The sequence below is a fragment of the Rhea pennata genome, chromosome 12, assembly GCF_028389875.1.
Source record: "Rhea pennata isolate bPtePen1 chromosome 12, bPtePen1.pri, whole genome shotgun sequence".
Classification (NCBI taxonomy): Eukaryota; Metazoa; Chordata; class Aves; order Rheiformes; family Rheidae; genus Rhea; species Rhea pennata.
The window spans coordinates 23,818,270-23,832,354 of record NC_084674.1 but is presented as its reverse complement, the minus strand read 5'-3'; the positions used below and the strand labels follow the sequence as shown (position 1 = coordinate 23,832,354).

The 14,085-nt window shown below is 48.8% G+C and overlaps 1 protein-coding gene across 1 annotated transcript in view; it reads right to left on the bottom strand.

Moving 5' to 3' along the window:
- Positions 1-14,085, bottom strand: part of BSN (bassoon presynaptic cytomatrix protein) — a 143,604-nt gene that overhangs the window by 18,241 nt on the left and 111,278 nt on the right. The window contains exon 6 of the mRNA XM_062585922.1: positions 3,200-3,651. Within this exon, the coding sequence (XP_062441906.1) occupies positions 3,200-3,651 (452 nt within the window). The remainder of the gene's footprint in view (positions 1-3,199; positions 3,652-14,085) is intronic.

Below are 14,085 nucleotides of genomic sequence, written 5' to 3'. Positions count from 1 at the left end.
CAAAGCAGGAGGCAGCCCCAGCTCCTAGGCCAGCCAAGCGAATTGCAAGCACCTGGTCCATCATCCACTGGCACCCACTGGAGCACGGCCCCATGCCACGTCCAGCGAAGCAAACGAAGAGTGCTCGGAGTCCCAGGCCTTGTGAGATCCCAAGCCCTCTCACAGGACAGTGCGAGGAGAGCCCTGGAGAATATACAAGGTCAGCCACCCCATGACGCCTTGCACCCAGCTGCATGGCCCTGCAGCAGTGTGCTCTTCTGGCAGAGGCCAAGGTGGCAGTGCTTGCAGCCTGCCGGCTCCTGGAACAACAACCTGCTGCCTGCCAGAGGTGTCATTTGACTCTTTCCGGAGCGCCTGCAGTTGATGGGAGCAGGGGGAAGATGACTCCTCACTAGGTCTCAAATAGCATTACATTGCCTTAAAGTTGGGAAAATCTGTAAAGTCATAAGCAAGTTAACTGAGCTTGGTGTCTTCTGCCTTCAGCAGTTCCTCCTGGCTCTAACTCTCTGTTGTCCCACAAGGCACTCATAGGATATTTAGTATTTGTAGTATTCCTCTCTAATGTTTTCTTTTGGAGGTTAAATGCTCACAAACAGAAGCTCACTGCCCCTTTTCTGCTGTTGCTTCTAAGATTACAACTAGCTGCCACACAAATCTGCTTGGTGAGATGTGGCACAATATAAAGCCAACATTTCTGCCAACCCAGGCAAAGAGACCCGCACTGTGTGCCTCCGCCTTCCATGCTGCATGTGCTGGCCGCCTTCCCCGCTCTAAGGATGCCATCTGCTTTGCCCAAGGCCCGTCAACTCTGAAAGCTGCTCTCTGTGCTTCTCAGGGAGGTGGTTCCATGGAAATAGCCACCTTGTGAGTAAACAGAAGGTTTGAAGGCTACTGGAGGCATCGTTCCCTAGGCTCTGCTCTTGGGGAATGAGGAAAACCAGTCCTGCTGAGCTATGGGGAATTTGGCTGAATGAGCTGCGTACCTTGAAATGGGCATTGCTTAGCAAGGCATCACAGGTATCACGCCCATGGTAATTTGCAAACGCTTCCCCCGTATTAAAGGAGGGAATTCAGCACAGCAGGGAGATATTCAGATGTCCAGGCAAACCAGGGACTGGATGAGCATGCAACTACCCAGGAATGTAGCCAAGACAAGACCTAGCTGGCTGACTGGGGCCACACAAGGAGGCTCTGGGTGTTGGCATGCTCAAATATCTGCACATGCTTAACTTTGAATCTAGCACAGCACAAAGGCTAGATGCCTCCTAGTCCCTGCTAATGGCTTTTAAGCAATTTGTATGACCACTGATAAAAGTGCATTACGGAATACGCTAAAAGCAGTTGATATAAAAACAAATGTTCTCTGGAGTGTAGGAATTGTTTAACGTAGTCTAACTGGGCATTTAATAGTATTCAATAGATTATCAGAGTGGGAAAAGGAGCTACACGTTGGGCTCATAAATATGTTTCAGAAACTGAGCCCAATCAGCATTATCTCTGCCTATAATTAACATTAGAAGGTTGTCTAATGGTAACATTGATTTTTGACTATCCACTTATTTAGAGATCCGCAAGACTCCAAAAGCAGCCGATCCGTCGCTGAAAATCTTGGGATATTTACGACTCCAAGGTCTGAACTCAGCAGAGGAGTTCCAGGTATGGGACTTTGTGATTGCTCTACCAGTGGCACAAACCAGCTCCGACCCAGGCTAGGGGATGCAGGGGTTCCTGCGCTAACTTTCTCCAAATGGGAGGCAGAATAGAAGTGCTGCCTTGGGCCCTATGCCAAAACCATTGGGAATTACAATCCCTTCTGGATGCTCATCCACACTGCACGGGACTGTACCCTCCCACAGCAGAAATGCTCGTTCGCCAGCACAGCCAGACTCGAGCCACAGCCTCCTTGGCCCAGGGTGGAGCATGGACTCTCACGCCCTGGGGACTTTTGTGTCAAGCTCTTGAAAGGAGCAAGCCATCATGGCTGGAGTGGTCCCTGGCCAGTGGGAACCTCTACTCACAGTTTCTGATGCCTCCGTTCAGTCACACGGTGCTCTCCTCCTGCACAAGTGCTACCGATGGATCCAACAGTGGTATTTTGCCAGTAACAAGTCCTACCCCAAGCCCCTCAAAGCACCAAAAGATCCAAAAGACCATTTGAGAAATTCCATTGCTGCTCCACAGAGTCCTGTGCTCATCCCCAGGGCTTGGGAAGGTTTGCAGCAAGCACAGACTCAGTGCTGAGCTTTTTAATCCTCAAATAGAACTGGGAGAACCTATAATTAGATTGGATTTGGAAAGGGAACTGTCTTGTTGCCTTGCAAGGTGAGGCTGCAGATCTCAATTCCTACGCATCAGCCCCCGAGACAATCTGGCAAAGCACCAGGAACACCAAGAGGACAGGAGGTTCGCTGGCATCATCCACCGGGGACTGCAGCCTTTTAATGAAATTTAATTTCCATGATTGACAGCTCTGCAAACCAACCTTAAGAATCAAGGCAGTCCCCAGGATCCTTGTTAGATGCCAGTAAAAATAAATACGCCAGTTTAATTGACATTACAATCAGGTGGGTGTAGCAGCACTGAGGCAGGACTTGGAGCCGCTCCAAGGAGCACGTAAAGTGCTGTCCCCCAGCAGGGAGACATCCTAGACGTTATTCAATTTAAGAAGTGTCAGCAAACTTCAGCCTGAGGAGTCTTTTCCTCTGAAGGCTGCACTGGTGGTTTGGGTTTGTGGAGCGTCCCAGGTTCCCTTCCTGCTGACCACATGGCTGGCCGGAAGGAGAGCTGGCAGGGATCTCACCACACTGCCAGGAAGCACCCGGGTCTCTGTCCAGGACCTTGCCTCCAGCCTCAATTGCATCTTGAGCATTTCCCCAAATAGTACTGAATTAAAAAAAAAAAGTAGAACAAAGAACTGGTAAATACTCCCTCCTGCAATATAAGCAAGAAATGTTTTGACCGAAATAATTTTTTGAAACAATTTTTACTCTGATTTGGAATAAACCCCAGGTATCTGAATATTGCCACCTGCATGGAATGAGGGTTCCACATAAGACCAGCTCTGCGCTGGATGTGATACCCCGAGGATGCTTAAGAGACTGCAGTGAGCAGCCAAACCCGGACTCCTCCTCAGAGGAAAGAGGAGATCTGTGCCCTGGCACATTTGGGGCTCTACACTCTTGTCTCTGAGGATAAGGACAGGGCACTCACCTCCTGCTCCTTTGCCCTCTGAGCCTCAGCAGGTGCTCGGCTCTCCTTGCTCTCCACCTCTGGTTTTGTTGTCATGCTTTTCCCTTTTGGCGTTGCACTTTCAGGGACTTTGGAAGGCTGAGTGGGAAGTTTCGGCAGTGGCTTTTCTTCTGCTGGAGCAGGGGCCTTCTTCTCCTGGGCAGTGCTTGGGGTCCTGCTCTGCTCTGGAGCCCTGAGATTCCTCGCGGGCGAAGGGTGCCTGTCGGGGGGAGCCACCGGCTCTGCCTGCGGTGCGGTGGCCGGCGCCGGCACCCTTTGCTGCTGGCCGCTTCCTGATGGTTGGTGCCGCGGGGAGCCCGTTGGCGTTTGCTTTGGGGTAGGCAGTGGCATTGGGGCAGGGTCTCCCAGGCTCCCTTCTAGCAGTCTCTGAGTTTGGCAGTTCAAACACAGCCATTCATTTTTCTGAAAAACAGAAAGGAAACATTAGCCTGAAGTCTGGAAGCTTCGTACAACAGGGCCAAGGGAAATCTCACTTCCTCTGGAGCTCAGAGGAGAAAGGACACACCAGGTACATCACTTCTCCACTGGTCAAGCTTTTCACAGCCTTGTTCCCCCATCCCCAGCAAGGCCAAGGACAAGGCCAACACTCCTTCTGGCAAGGATTTTTGACACCGGTCAAAAGGGACTTTCGACAATGTGCCTTGGCTGACCTCAAATCTTTGAAAGGTTTCAACTCCTGGAGAAACAGGAACAGGTTTTCCATGCACCAAAGAAAAGGTTTTCAAAGCAATGCCTCAAACAGATTTCACCAAAATAAAACCGCATCTCATGCTGTGGGCGACACCTGGGAAGCTGCACATGGACCAGAGCTCCTGGGGTACCCAGTGGGTGGGGTGACCTGGGCAGACCACCTACGGGAGCAAGGTGTGAACCAACTTTGCTGTGCTTTGAAAATTATATAAGAATTTTTACATTTTTTGTCCCATCTTGACTGTCCGAGGATGAAAAGGCCAAAATTGCCATTTGGAGCAACATGCAAGTCATTTATGTTTTGTTTGCGACCTCTTGCTTTTCTCAGAAAGGTTTAATGGTAAAGACTAGATTTCTTGCTGACCACACTGAAACACCTCCAACGTTTTTCCAGTGGGGTGCATGGCCCAGCCTAAACTGCCTTTTGCTGCAGGTTTGCTGCACACCAGCCAAGCGTGCACACAAAGCTGCCCTCAGCTGGCCCCTGCATGGCACAGCACTTGGAAAATCTTCTCCCGTTCCCTCAACAAGGGGAAGAGGCTGCTTCTTTCACTTAGGGCTGATTTAGGATGAGCCCAAACACCCAAATTCAGCAAATAAGAAGGGCAGACAGAGGGCCAAGGAAGTGGGAGACACGCGGCAGCGTGCACTGGGTAAGCAGAAAGCAGCTTCAGCCGTTCCAGCCCTTCCTCACCTGAGTCCTGGCTCATCCTCGTGTAAAAGTAGCCAAAAAAGTAGCACGGAAATGAGGGGACCGCTCCGCCGCAGGCTGCCCCACAGTTAACCGTGCATTAAAAGCTACGGATTTGGCGATGGGAAGGAACAATCAGGTGAATTCAGGAGGGAAAGTTGAGGCCTTCTGGTCAGACAAAGCCACACAAACAAGTCCTGCCCAGTGCTGACTGCACCAAAAACACTGCAGCTCTCCTGAGGGGTCAAGAGAGTGGATGCTGGAAGAAGAGCAGAAAGTAACGCTGCCGTTAAGCCGGTTTCTTTAGTTAATCCCTCTGCCTCTGTAAGCTTTAGTGTGTGCAGCTGGCTCGCTGTGTCAGCACAGACCTCATCCGCTCCGGCTGCTTCCGCTTTCGTTTCCGGGGACGCCAGAATGGCTTTGCACCTGCCAGTATGCCCTGCACTGGGCTGTGCAGAGCCTCCTCTGCTCCATGTTTTATTAACGAAGACGACGTGGTGTTGTGTTACCTGCTTTTATACCTTCCTCTACTCACGCCGATCACCATGGTGTCAAAGTGGCTAACATCCCAGCTGAAACTGGGACCATGCTTCTATGCTGGTCAGAAGGCCATAAAAGAATATGCAAGACCCACGTTCCTTCCAGTTCCTCCAGGGCGCTGTTCTGGGATAAGTTCTATATCTGAAAATAATGATGTCCCTTATAGCACACGACGTGCCTTACAGCTCGCAGGTTTGTGAGGGAGGGTTTTCTAAGTCAAACTTCCCGCATAAAGGATGCGAAGAGAGACCTACTACAGGCTCCCACCACTAAAGGTTGAGGCAAGGTAAGCCGAGGAATTATTTGTACATTTCCTCATTTTCAAGACTTTGATTACTTGCTGATGTTTAACCTTAGATTTTTAACATGTTTCTTTTCGACAGTATCTTTTAGGACACAAACATCTGTGTCACCAATCCGAACTTCAGCTCAAAGTTTCTCTTCTGAGAGTCTAATGGCTTCTCCTGCTGTGGTCTAACAAGTGCTATCCCTAGCAGCACTGCCCACTTGCACTGACTTTGTTGCTAGGCAGAGAAGCCCATCTTAGGGATTTTTCAGAAATTCTGGAAACCCACCTAACCTGGGCTCCTGGGCACAGATGCTGGGTGAGCAGGATTTGGGCATGTGGGTCTTTCAGGGCTTTGGAAAACAGAACACAAGCTCATCTTGCAGCCTCTGGGCGTTGGTAGGTCCTGGGATCTGAGTGATCTGTGGTCATGTCTTGCTGAAGAATCCCCTTCCAAGCACTGAAGCTCCAAGTCTTTAAAAAGGCATCTTTACTAGAGTCAAAGTCAGAGCAGGAAGGAAAGCTCTTTACCTGGATGTGACTGGGGCTGGAGTATTCTGCAGGAATGCACTCTTGGAATAGTGGCTGTAGGAGGCAACAACGCCTCGTGTTCTCCAATACTATTTGAGAGAATAAATGTCATCCATTTGCCGTCTGCATAATTCCCCTGGCTCCTGCTTGCTGTGCCGACCGCAAGGAGCCTGGCAAGCTGGCATGGCCCCAGCACACACTAGCAGGCGCATCTGGTGCCAAGATCTGAAAAGCCAAGGACCACGGCCAGGGCAGGTCCTGGGGTGTCCACACTACCTGTGCTCAGTGCTGCAGCTCTGGAAATGCAGCGTGCTACTCCACAGATAGGCAGCAAGTGCCCTAAATCAGAAGAATCAAGGCTTGGTGGCTTTCATGGCACACTTGGATCAGCACGATGTTTTTCAGAGAACTATTATATGTAAGAAAAGACCCTTTGCAGAGCTCACCCTTCACCGGGGACGTGCTGCTACCCAGAATGTGACGCCACTGGGTTCCCTCTTAAGGCTGCGGCTTCAGCACCCATCGCTCTGCAGCAGTGCACGCTTGGCCAGCGCAGCCTGAGGGGCCCTGCTGCTGGTGCCAGCGATGCAGTGGTGGACTGCACTCCCACAGGGATCCCCAGCTACCATCACTCTGCACAGGGCTCTGTTGTGCTTGCTGCACTTCAGATAATGGAGCAATTAACACTGCTGAGGATTGTGACTTTTCGAGAAGATCCATTAGTTCCTGCCGTGCAGTGAAGTTTGTTAGCATGATTATAACCTCCTTCCCATTGCGAAGAACGCGCTCCGTCCCCCAGGAGACTGATGGCATGGCAGGAACCAAGAATAAAAATAACACATCGAAATTGAGAAAGTTACCATGGTGACGCAAGCACTTCAGATACGGGGACGGACAGCCGGGCAGTCAAAGGCTGCCTTCCTCCCCCTCTGGTTGTGCACGTCCGTACGTGGCTGCTGGCGTGGGCCACTGCGACTGGGGTGTGCCTGAGTGACTGCGTGCAAGCACGTGCAAATGTGTGCAAGTCGCAGAGCCACGGGCAGCGCCACGTGCATGAGCACGCGCACACACGCGTGCACACGGGCTTGTCGCTAAATTACCCGAACCACTGGATTGACGTGGCTTTCTCCCAAATCTGAGCAGCGGTGTGTTTTGGAAGAGCATGCCAGAGACTAGGACTTGCTCAGTTCTCTACAGCTGCCAAAGTATTTGCTTAAGCTGAAAAAAACACATTCAACTTCACGTTTTGGGAGGCTCTTCTATGTAAATTAATCCTCCGGGGCATATTCCCCAACCCGCCTCATATCCAAGCAGGCTGTGCTTGCTGGAGCAGCGTCCCTATTTTCTGGGGAGAGCCAAAGAAGTTTAGAGCAGAAAAACTCTATCCAATCTCAACCCCAGCTAACAGCATGGGAAAACCATGTTAAAAAAAACAAACCCCAAAACCATAACTTGCCAAAGCACCTCGTTAGGGGAGCACCTTCATCAGCAATATGCCCAGAGAAGTCCCATGCGCATCCTACAGAAAGGAAGGTCTGATGAAAAGGGGGAAAACCATGTCATTTAGGATGTCCTTAGAGCAGTAATGGTATTAACCTTTGTGCTAAGCAATCAAAAATGTCTTACAGTTGATGTCCAGATGAGGATGTGGAAATCTGCATCACCCCTAACGCATGTTTGGGATCTCAGGGATGCTCTCCTTGGTTGTCCAAAGAGACCGCAAGATGGAGCAGCCTCCTGGGACACGTCTTCTTAGGGAATGGAGGAAAAAGCTCAAAAGAGGGTCTCCAGCTCATGCCAGCTTGAGCACAGCCATCAGAGACAGGCTAAGCTGTCCAACATTTGTCCATTCACCCCTTTCCTGGACACCCTCACTGGCAACAGAGAACAGACTGAAGATGGCATGTTCCACCTCGATACATCTTCAAAATCTTATTTTATATGACACCAGTCGGAAGTGACAACATCCTGCAGCATGAGAGCAATGACAACCAACACAGGTTGAGCTGCTTGGTCTCAGCATTGAGTTTCAGGCCATTTCAGACTAGTAGGCATAGCCAGAAATGGCCAACTTTTTGGCTAAGCTGGCATACATGCTACTGCCTATGAACTGGTGTCTCAACTGCAGAGAAATGCTACAGAAGAGCTACAAATTCACATTAAAAAGTGCATTAAAGGAGAAATTACTACCCACCTCAGCAAAATGTGTTAAATAGGGTCTTTCAGGCAGCATGCTGCTGGCTGGCTGCATGTGATTCTGTCACGCTCTCAGGAGATGCTCATGCATCCCCACAGCTGTTCCTACAAAAAGCAACCATTTCCCCCAAGCTCAGGAACATTTGTAGGAAATTCAAGTACTCAGAGCTCTTAGTATTTTTAACCTGAAAGATGGTTTATTTGTTGGAAATGCAAATTGCTTTCAAAGAAGAAATACACGTCAAATGTGTAAGGAAGTTTTCCATCAACTAGCACATCCACAGGAGCAATTTCCATGGGATGGTTCTCCGTTGGACTGACCTCCTGCACTCTTATCTGCCTTACGAGCAGCTGAAACATTCAGAGATGCTTTCTGGGGAGAGATATCATACTTCACAAGAAGTCCTAGAGGAAGAAAACACACTGCTGTTCCAAGGAGCATGAGCTCAGTCTTCCCTCTAAAATCTTAGGAGCTTTTTGTGACATTGGTATCATTTAAAGAGTGAGACTTTGCACTACAGTGGCCTTCTTCACCTCCACTTTACTGAGTCACCTGGATCTTGGGCTCCAGCCTTCTGCATGGCAAAAGCCAGCAATTTATTTTTCATGTAATCTCATGATTTCACACTGCCCACGTAGAGAGAGAGGACAACCAAGCAGCATCTGTAGAAAGAGGCCTCTTTAAAAACTCAGTACTTCTGAAGCTCAGTGCCATCACATAAGAAGTGCATCAAGCTCTAGAAAGGATTTGCACAGGGCCAGCATGGTGAAAGTGCTGCCTTTCATACACTCTAGAGCCTGCTCCTCAGCCCCTTCTGGTTTTCCAAGGAGAGAAAGTACACACAGCAGGACACAGAGCGAATCTGGCATCCAGTTCAGCATCAGAAGCAAGAAAATGGTAGCACACAATGGGTCTTCTTGGGAGGGTGATGGCTCTCTGTACAAAACCATCAGGCTCTGGTGTTTGGGAGCTAAAAGGGAAAAATAAGGTCTGGCAGAATGATTTCAATTATGTTTCAAAAAAAAAGAAAAAAAGAAAAAAGAAAACGGAAGGCATGTAAAGAAACAAGACTTGAATTTCCTTCCTGGAAAGAAATTAGAGAGAGAAACACTCTCCAAACCCCAGCACTAGGGACTCAACTCAAGTAAACAGCTCTTTGCCAAGGAACCAGTGCATCTGGGAACAGGCTGTACAACTTCCTTCCTCATGTGTCTCAGGAAGAAGTCACAAACCAGCAGGTCTACCCTAATAAAGGGTCACTCAGTAGGATCACCCTGATGTGTTTCCAAAGACTTGCCATCCATCTGCCCCCAAATGCTTCTCTGGTGATCGGTGAGGACAGTTCCTGTAGACAGGAACTTCTCCAGGCTGAGCCTACTGGAGCAGACTACATCTCCCTATGCCATTGCTGTCCAGACCTCCTAGGTGCAATGCAAAACAGCAGTTACCACAAATAAGTATTCATTCCGTCGCTCCATAGATGAAAGCCAGATCTTGCGTGTGGCTGGTGATGGGCTCCCAGTGCTTCTTCACAATACCAAGGAACACTAAACACAACAGAGCTTACTCTGCTCCATCTCCTGCCACAACTGCTGCTCAGAGGAAGAGCATCTCCAGCCTCCAACAACTCACAGCTTGGGTACCGATTGTCTCACTCATGCCATTACCCTCAGATTTAACCTCTACTGGATCTGGTAAAAAGCTGTATCTTTTTTTATCAGCAATATGTCTATGAAAAATCAGCTGTAGAAAGTTATGGACTGAAGTGAAGCAGCTGTTACCACGCAGAATAGTTTATCTTGCCAAGCCCTGAAAGAAAGAGGCACAGGTGGAGCATATGAATAGATATTAATCACCGAACTGGGTGATAAACCTGTCTGAGCTTCCTCAGAATAGAGTTTTATTTCAAAAAGCACCTCTGCAATGTTGTGACAGACTGTGTCCACAAGCAAGGGCAGCACAAGCAATCACAGCAGTGTGACTATCAAGATGAAGATTTATGGGGTAGTCCTGACACTGCTGCTCATGGAAAAGCACAGCGAGGGTGTTTGGAAGGAGAGGTGTCATTCCCAGTAGAACGTGTGCTCCAAAGAAGTCCAACTACAAAGGGGCTCTTGGCTGAATGCAGTTGCCATAGCTAACAGCATGTCTCCACGACTTCTGGAAAGGCCCCAGTGCTAAAGATATTGCAATTGTCCTGCCAGCCCTGCAAGCTGCACGGGTTGTGCCCTGTGTGCCAAGGACCCTTGCCAGCTTAGGGTCCTGAAGCAGCTGAGGGATGTTTCTCAGCCAAGCCTCCACGCTGTAGCTGAGGACACAGTGCCCAGTTCGGGAGAGAAGGTTGCTTAGTATGAGTTGAGTCTTTTTATTAAGCAGTAGAAAATGGGGAGAATGACTGAGAGTGTGGCAACAAACTTCCTCACAAGCACTGTGGACATGCTAGGCTGGAAATCTCAGCACTTTGAAGAGGTCCTGTGCACACAGGAGAGCAGAGATCAAACCAGTTCCTTGCAGTGAGCCATCCGGGCTGCTGAGATTTCTTTTCCCAGCTCTGCAGACACAGTATGGCAGACATGCACATATCTGAACTCAGAGGCTTCCTCCTAGCTTGTATGGATATGTGTTCTGTGTTGGCCTCCATGGTCTCCCGCTGCAGTGCCTTCCACAAAGCACCTACCAAAGGCAACAGCACATGTTCTCCTTTCTTTAGGCTTTACCATTGCTGAATGACCCAGTGCTCTGCTCCTACACTTCTGCACGCAGGAGGGGAGTATCAGGTTGCAGCAGTATCTGCAGCACTCTTCCTACCCACTGAAGGGAACACTCCACCCTTTCCTGGCCTTCATTTAGCAGAGCTTTCCCTGTGCTGTGAACCAGCCACCAGGCCATCCACTCTTCTCTCAAGTCTCCTCCTAAATTTACTCTTTCCAGGAGTCCCATTTCTCCCTCCACATTTACCCCCATCCTACCCCCTTAACTCACCTATCTCTATTTCTCCTGAAAGGGATATCAGCAAGAAAAGCAAGGCATAATTTTTGGTATCACCAAGGTCTGAATACACAGTTCCCACTCCACTGCCTCCCCTTCTACCATGCCTGCAAGCTTTTGCACCTAGGAAGCCGTCCAAGCTGCAGTTCTCCAGGTGGAGGCCTTAAGAAGTAGCAACTGTACTTGTGCTGCCAACAGTGCTCTGGGCTGTGCATCGTCCACCTCATTATTCCCAGTCCCTTGGTGACTGTGACTCCATGAGCCAGGAGATGCCTGAAGGCAGCAAAGTGCCTTTCTCCCATTCTGTCACCTCCATGTTACAGGAGGCAACTCTACAGGCATCAGTAAGATCTCCCCATGCAGTCTCTTCCCGTGAAAATCATCTCACCTGCCTTTAGAGGTCTAAAGGTAGCCACCTTGTCTAAGCTAGCTGTCTCTGTCTTCTCTGTAGCCAATGGAGAGTCATCCATCTACTGTAGATACCTTCTTGAGATAAGTTAACTTCCCCTCTGCGTGTATCTCTCCCACTGCAGAGCCCTAAACCCTTTATCTAATTAGGCCACTTTGTTGCAGCAAAAATTCAAGCTACACAGCAAGCAATAATGGAGCTTTGGAGGGCAAAAGCAACTGGAGGGAGCCTTGGAAGCAGGTCTTCTCCAGGGCCCATGGGTGCCTGCACTTGCCTGTCCTTTCTCTCACGCAGTTCTGTGAAACTATCTTTTCAAAAGTTATGAACATCTTTCAAAAAGGAGGAGAGAATGACCATCCAGCTTAAAACTACCTGTACCTTAGTCTACTCCCTCAGACTTCAACCCCCAGAAGTTCAGTGACTTCATTGAGAGAGGGATTATGGCTACGTCATAACTATTTTAAACTCTCTCCCATAACACCCTAGCATCACAGATTCTTTTCATTTCCAGTCTTACAGGTATTTCAGTTTTAAAGGAAATTAAATAATGAGGGCAGATTACTATAATAGCTAAACACTTCTCTGTCTCCATACAACTTCTGTTTCGCTCTGATCTGTTTTCCTTCACACAATAAAGGTTTAATAGCATAATCATAATACTTAAGGATCTTTTTTCTGGGTTATCAGAAAATGCTGGGTACACAAGTAACAAAAAATTTCCCAGAGATATTACCCAAAGTACATGCTGTGCGGAAAAGAACAGGACAATCTTGCCTAGTGAAATTCTCAGCAAGAGCTGTCGTTTTATGACCTGGAAAAAGCAGCTTGCAATTGGGGCTGTAAGTGGCAGAGAGCCTGAAGGGATAAGGCAGGAGCTCTATGTTAATAGATCAGAAGCATTTTTCCCATTCAAGTCATGAAAGGGCTATTTTTACCTATGCAGGAATGTCCAGGAATAGGGGGCTTGACATTTGCTTTACTTTTGATGTTTCATGATTTAAAATCTTTTCATTTTTCTTCTATCAGCCAAATGTTCAAAGTCATTCTGCCCAGACTCCTCTTTTGTAGACCTGTTGCTTCAGAAAGCTCAGAGTGGCAAACTTACAGAAGAAACAGGCTGGGACTGGCCAGCCGTTCCCAAAGGAGTTTTTACCCTTTTTCAAAGGTGGCCTTTCACTGGACCAGTTTGAAAATGAGGCTGCAAAGCCAGCTCAGGTGGAGGAGCAGCAGCTTTGTTAGCCTTTTCTCTAAAGGATGACTTCTTGACTTGGCCGTTGCCACTAGCCAGGCATGGGACAGAGCTGAACAGCAGAAGGGGCAGATGTTGACTGTCTACCCAGTTCTCATCCCCTAACAGATAGGCTCTGCATCTCCTGGGGCCACAGTATCCAAAGGCCTCTGTCTGGAAGGTGAGGATCACCAAAAGCTAATGCTCACCTACGTGGTCAGTGGTGGATACGGTACTTGACCTCACGTATGATAGAAAGCTTAGAAAAGGAGGCAAACATCTTGGTACAAAGGGACAAGATGATGGCACAGCCTGAGCATCAAGCTGTTGGTAGGGTCCTCACAAGCCTTGTTTCTACCAGGCCAAGGTGGACATTGCCTCTGAGCCCTTCCAGAAGTCAAGGAGAGCCAAGTGGACTTTGGGATCCAGGGGCACACTGCAGAGGGAAGCAGGGAATTCAGCGCTTGCTGCTGGTAGAGGTGTCTCCTTGATCAAGAAAGGAATCTGACTGCACGCAATCTTCATGGTTGCTTCAGGAGCACAAGAGAAAGGTGCAAAGACAGCAACACAGGCAGTCATCTTCCAGGGAGCTGTTCCCAGCGTGGCCAGGTCAGGAGGGAGAGGCATAGCCTGGAACAAGGGCTGAAGTGAGGGGAAAGTAGTGACTGCACCTATGTGATGGCAGTGGAATAACTGGACCAAAACCTGAATATGCCACTCTGCCAAAGGCCCCAATTATTCATGTTGACTCCTTGATACTTAACTTAGCTTCAGTTTTGTTTCTTTATTCTCCTCTGTAGCATTAAAAATGTCACAGGCAGAAATGGGACATCGTACAAGGCCTGCAGAGATCCTTGGTGTCCCTGAGAAATCTCACTGGTTCTTGGCTCTGTTCACATGCTCTTGGTTAAACTGACCTCCAGCTTTTGGGTCAAATCTAGGAATCAATCCATTTTGGCAGGAATTGATGGACTTCTTCTGGAATCATCTTGGCACGGTTCACGCACTCACTACAAGGGGCTTGGGCACTGGGATGTCCTCCTTTTCTCCTGATGTATGCTGTAGCTTTTTGAATCTCTACTTTTTTGCAAGATGCTGGAGATGATACTTTGCTCTGCCAGCAGTCAGAGTGGACTTTTCCAGGGACACTTAGGGGCTCACCATCAGATACATGACTGCCTGTAGAACTACCTTGGAGGAGATGCAGCCTTATAGCCTATGCTCCTTGTAAAGCAGAGCAGGGAGCAAACTGGCCAGGATGAGGTGCAAGCAAAGG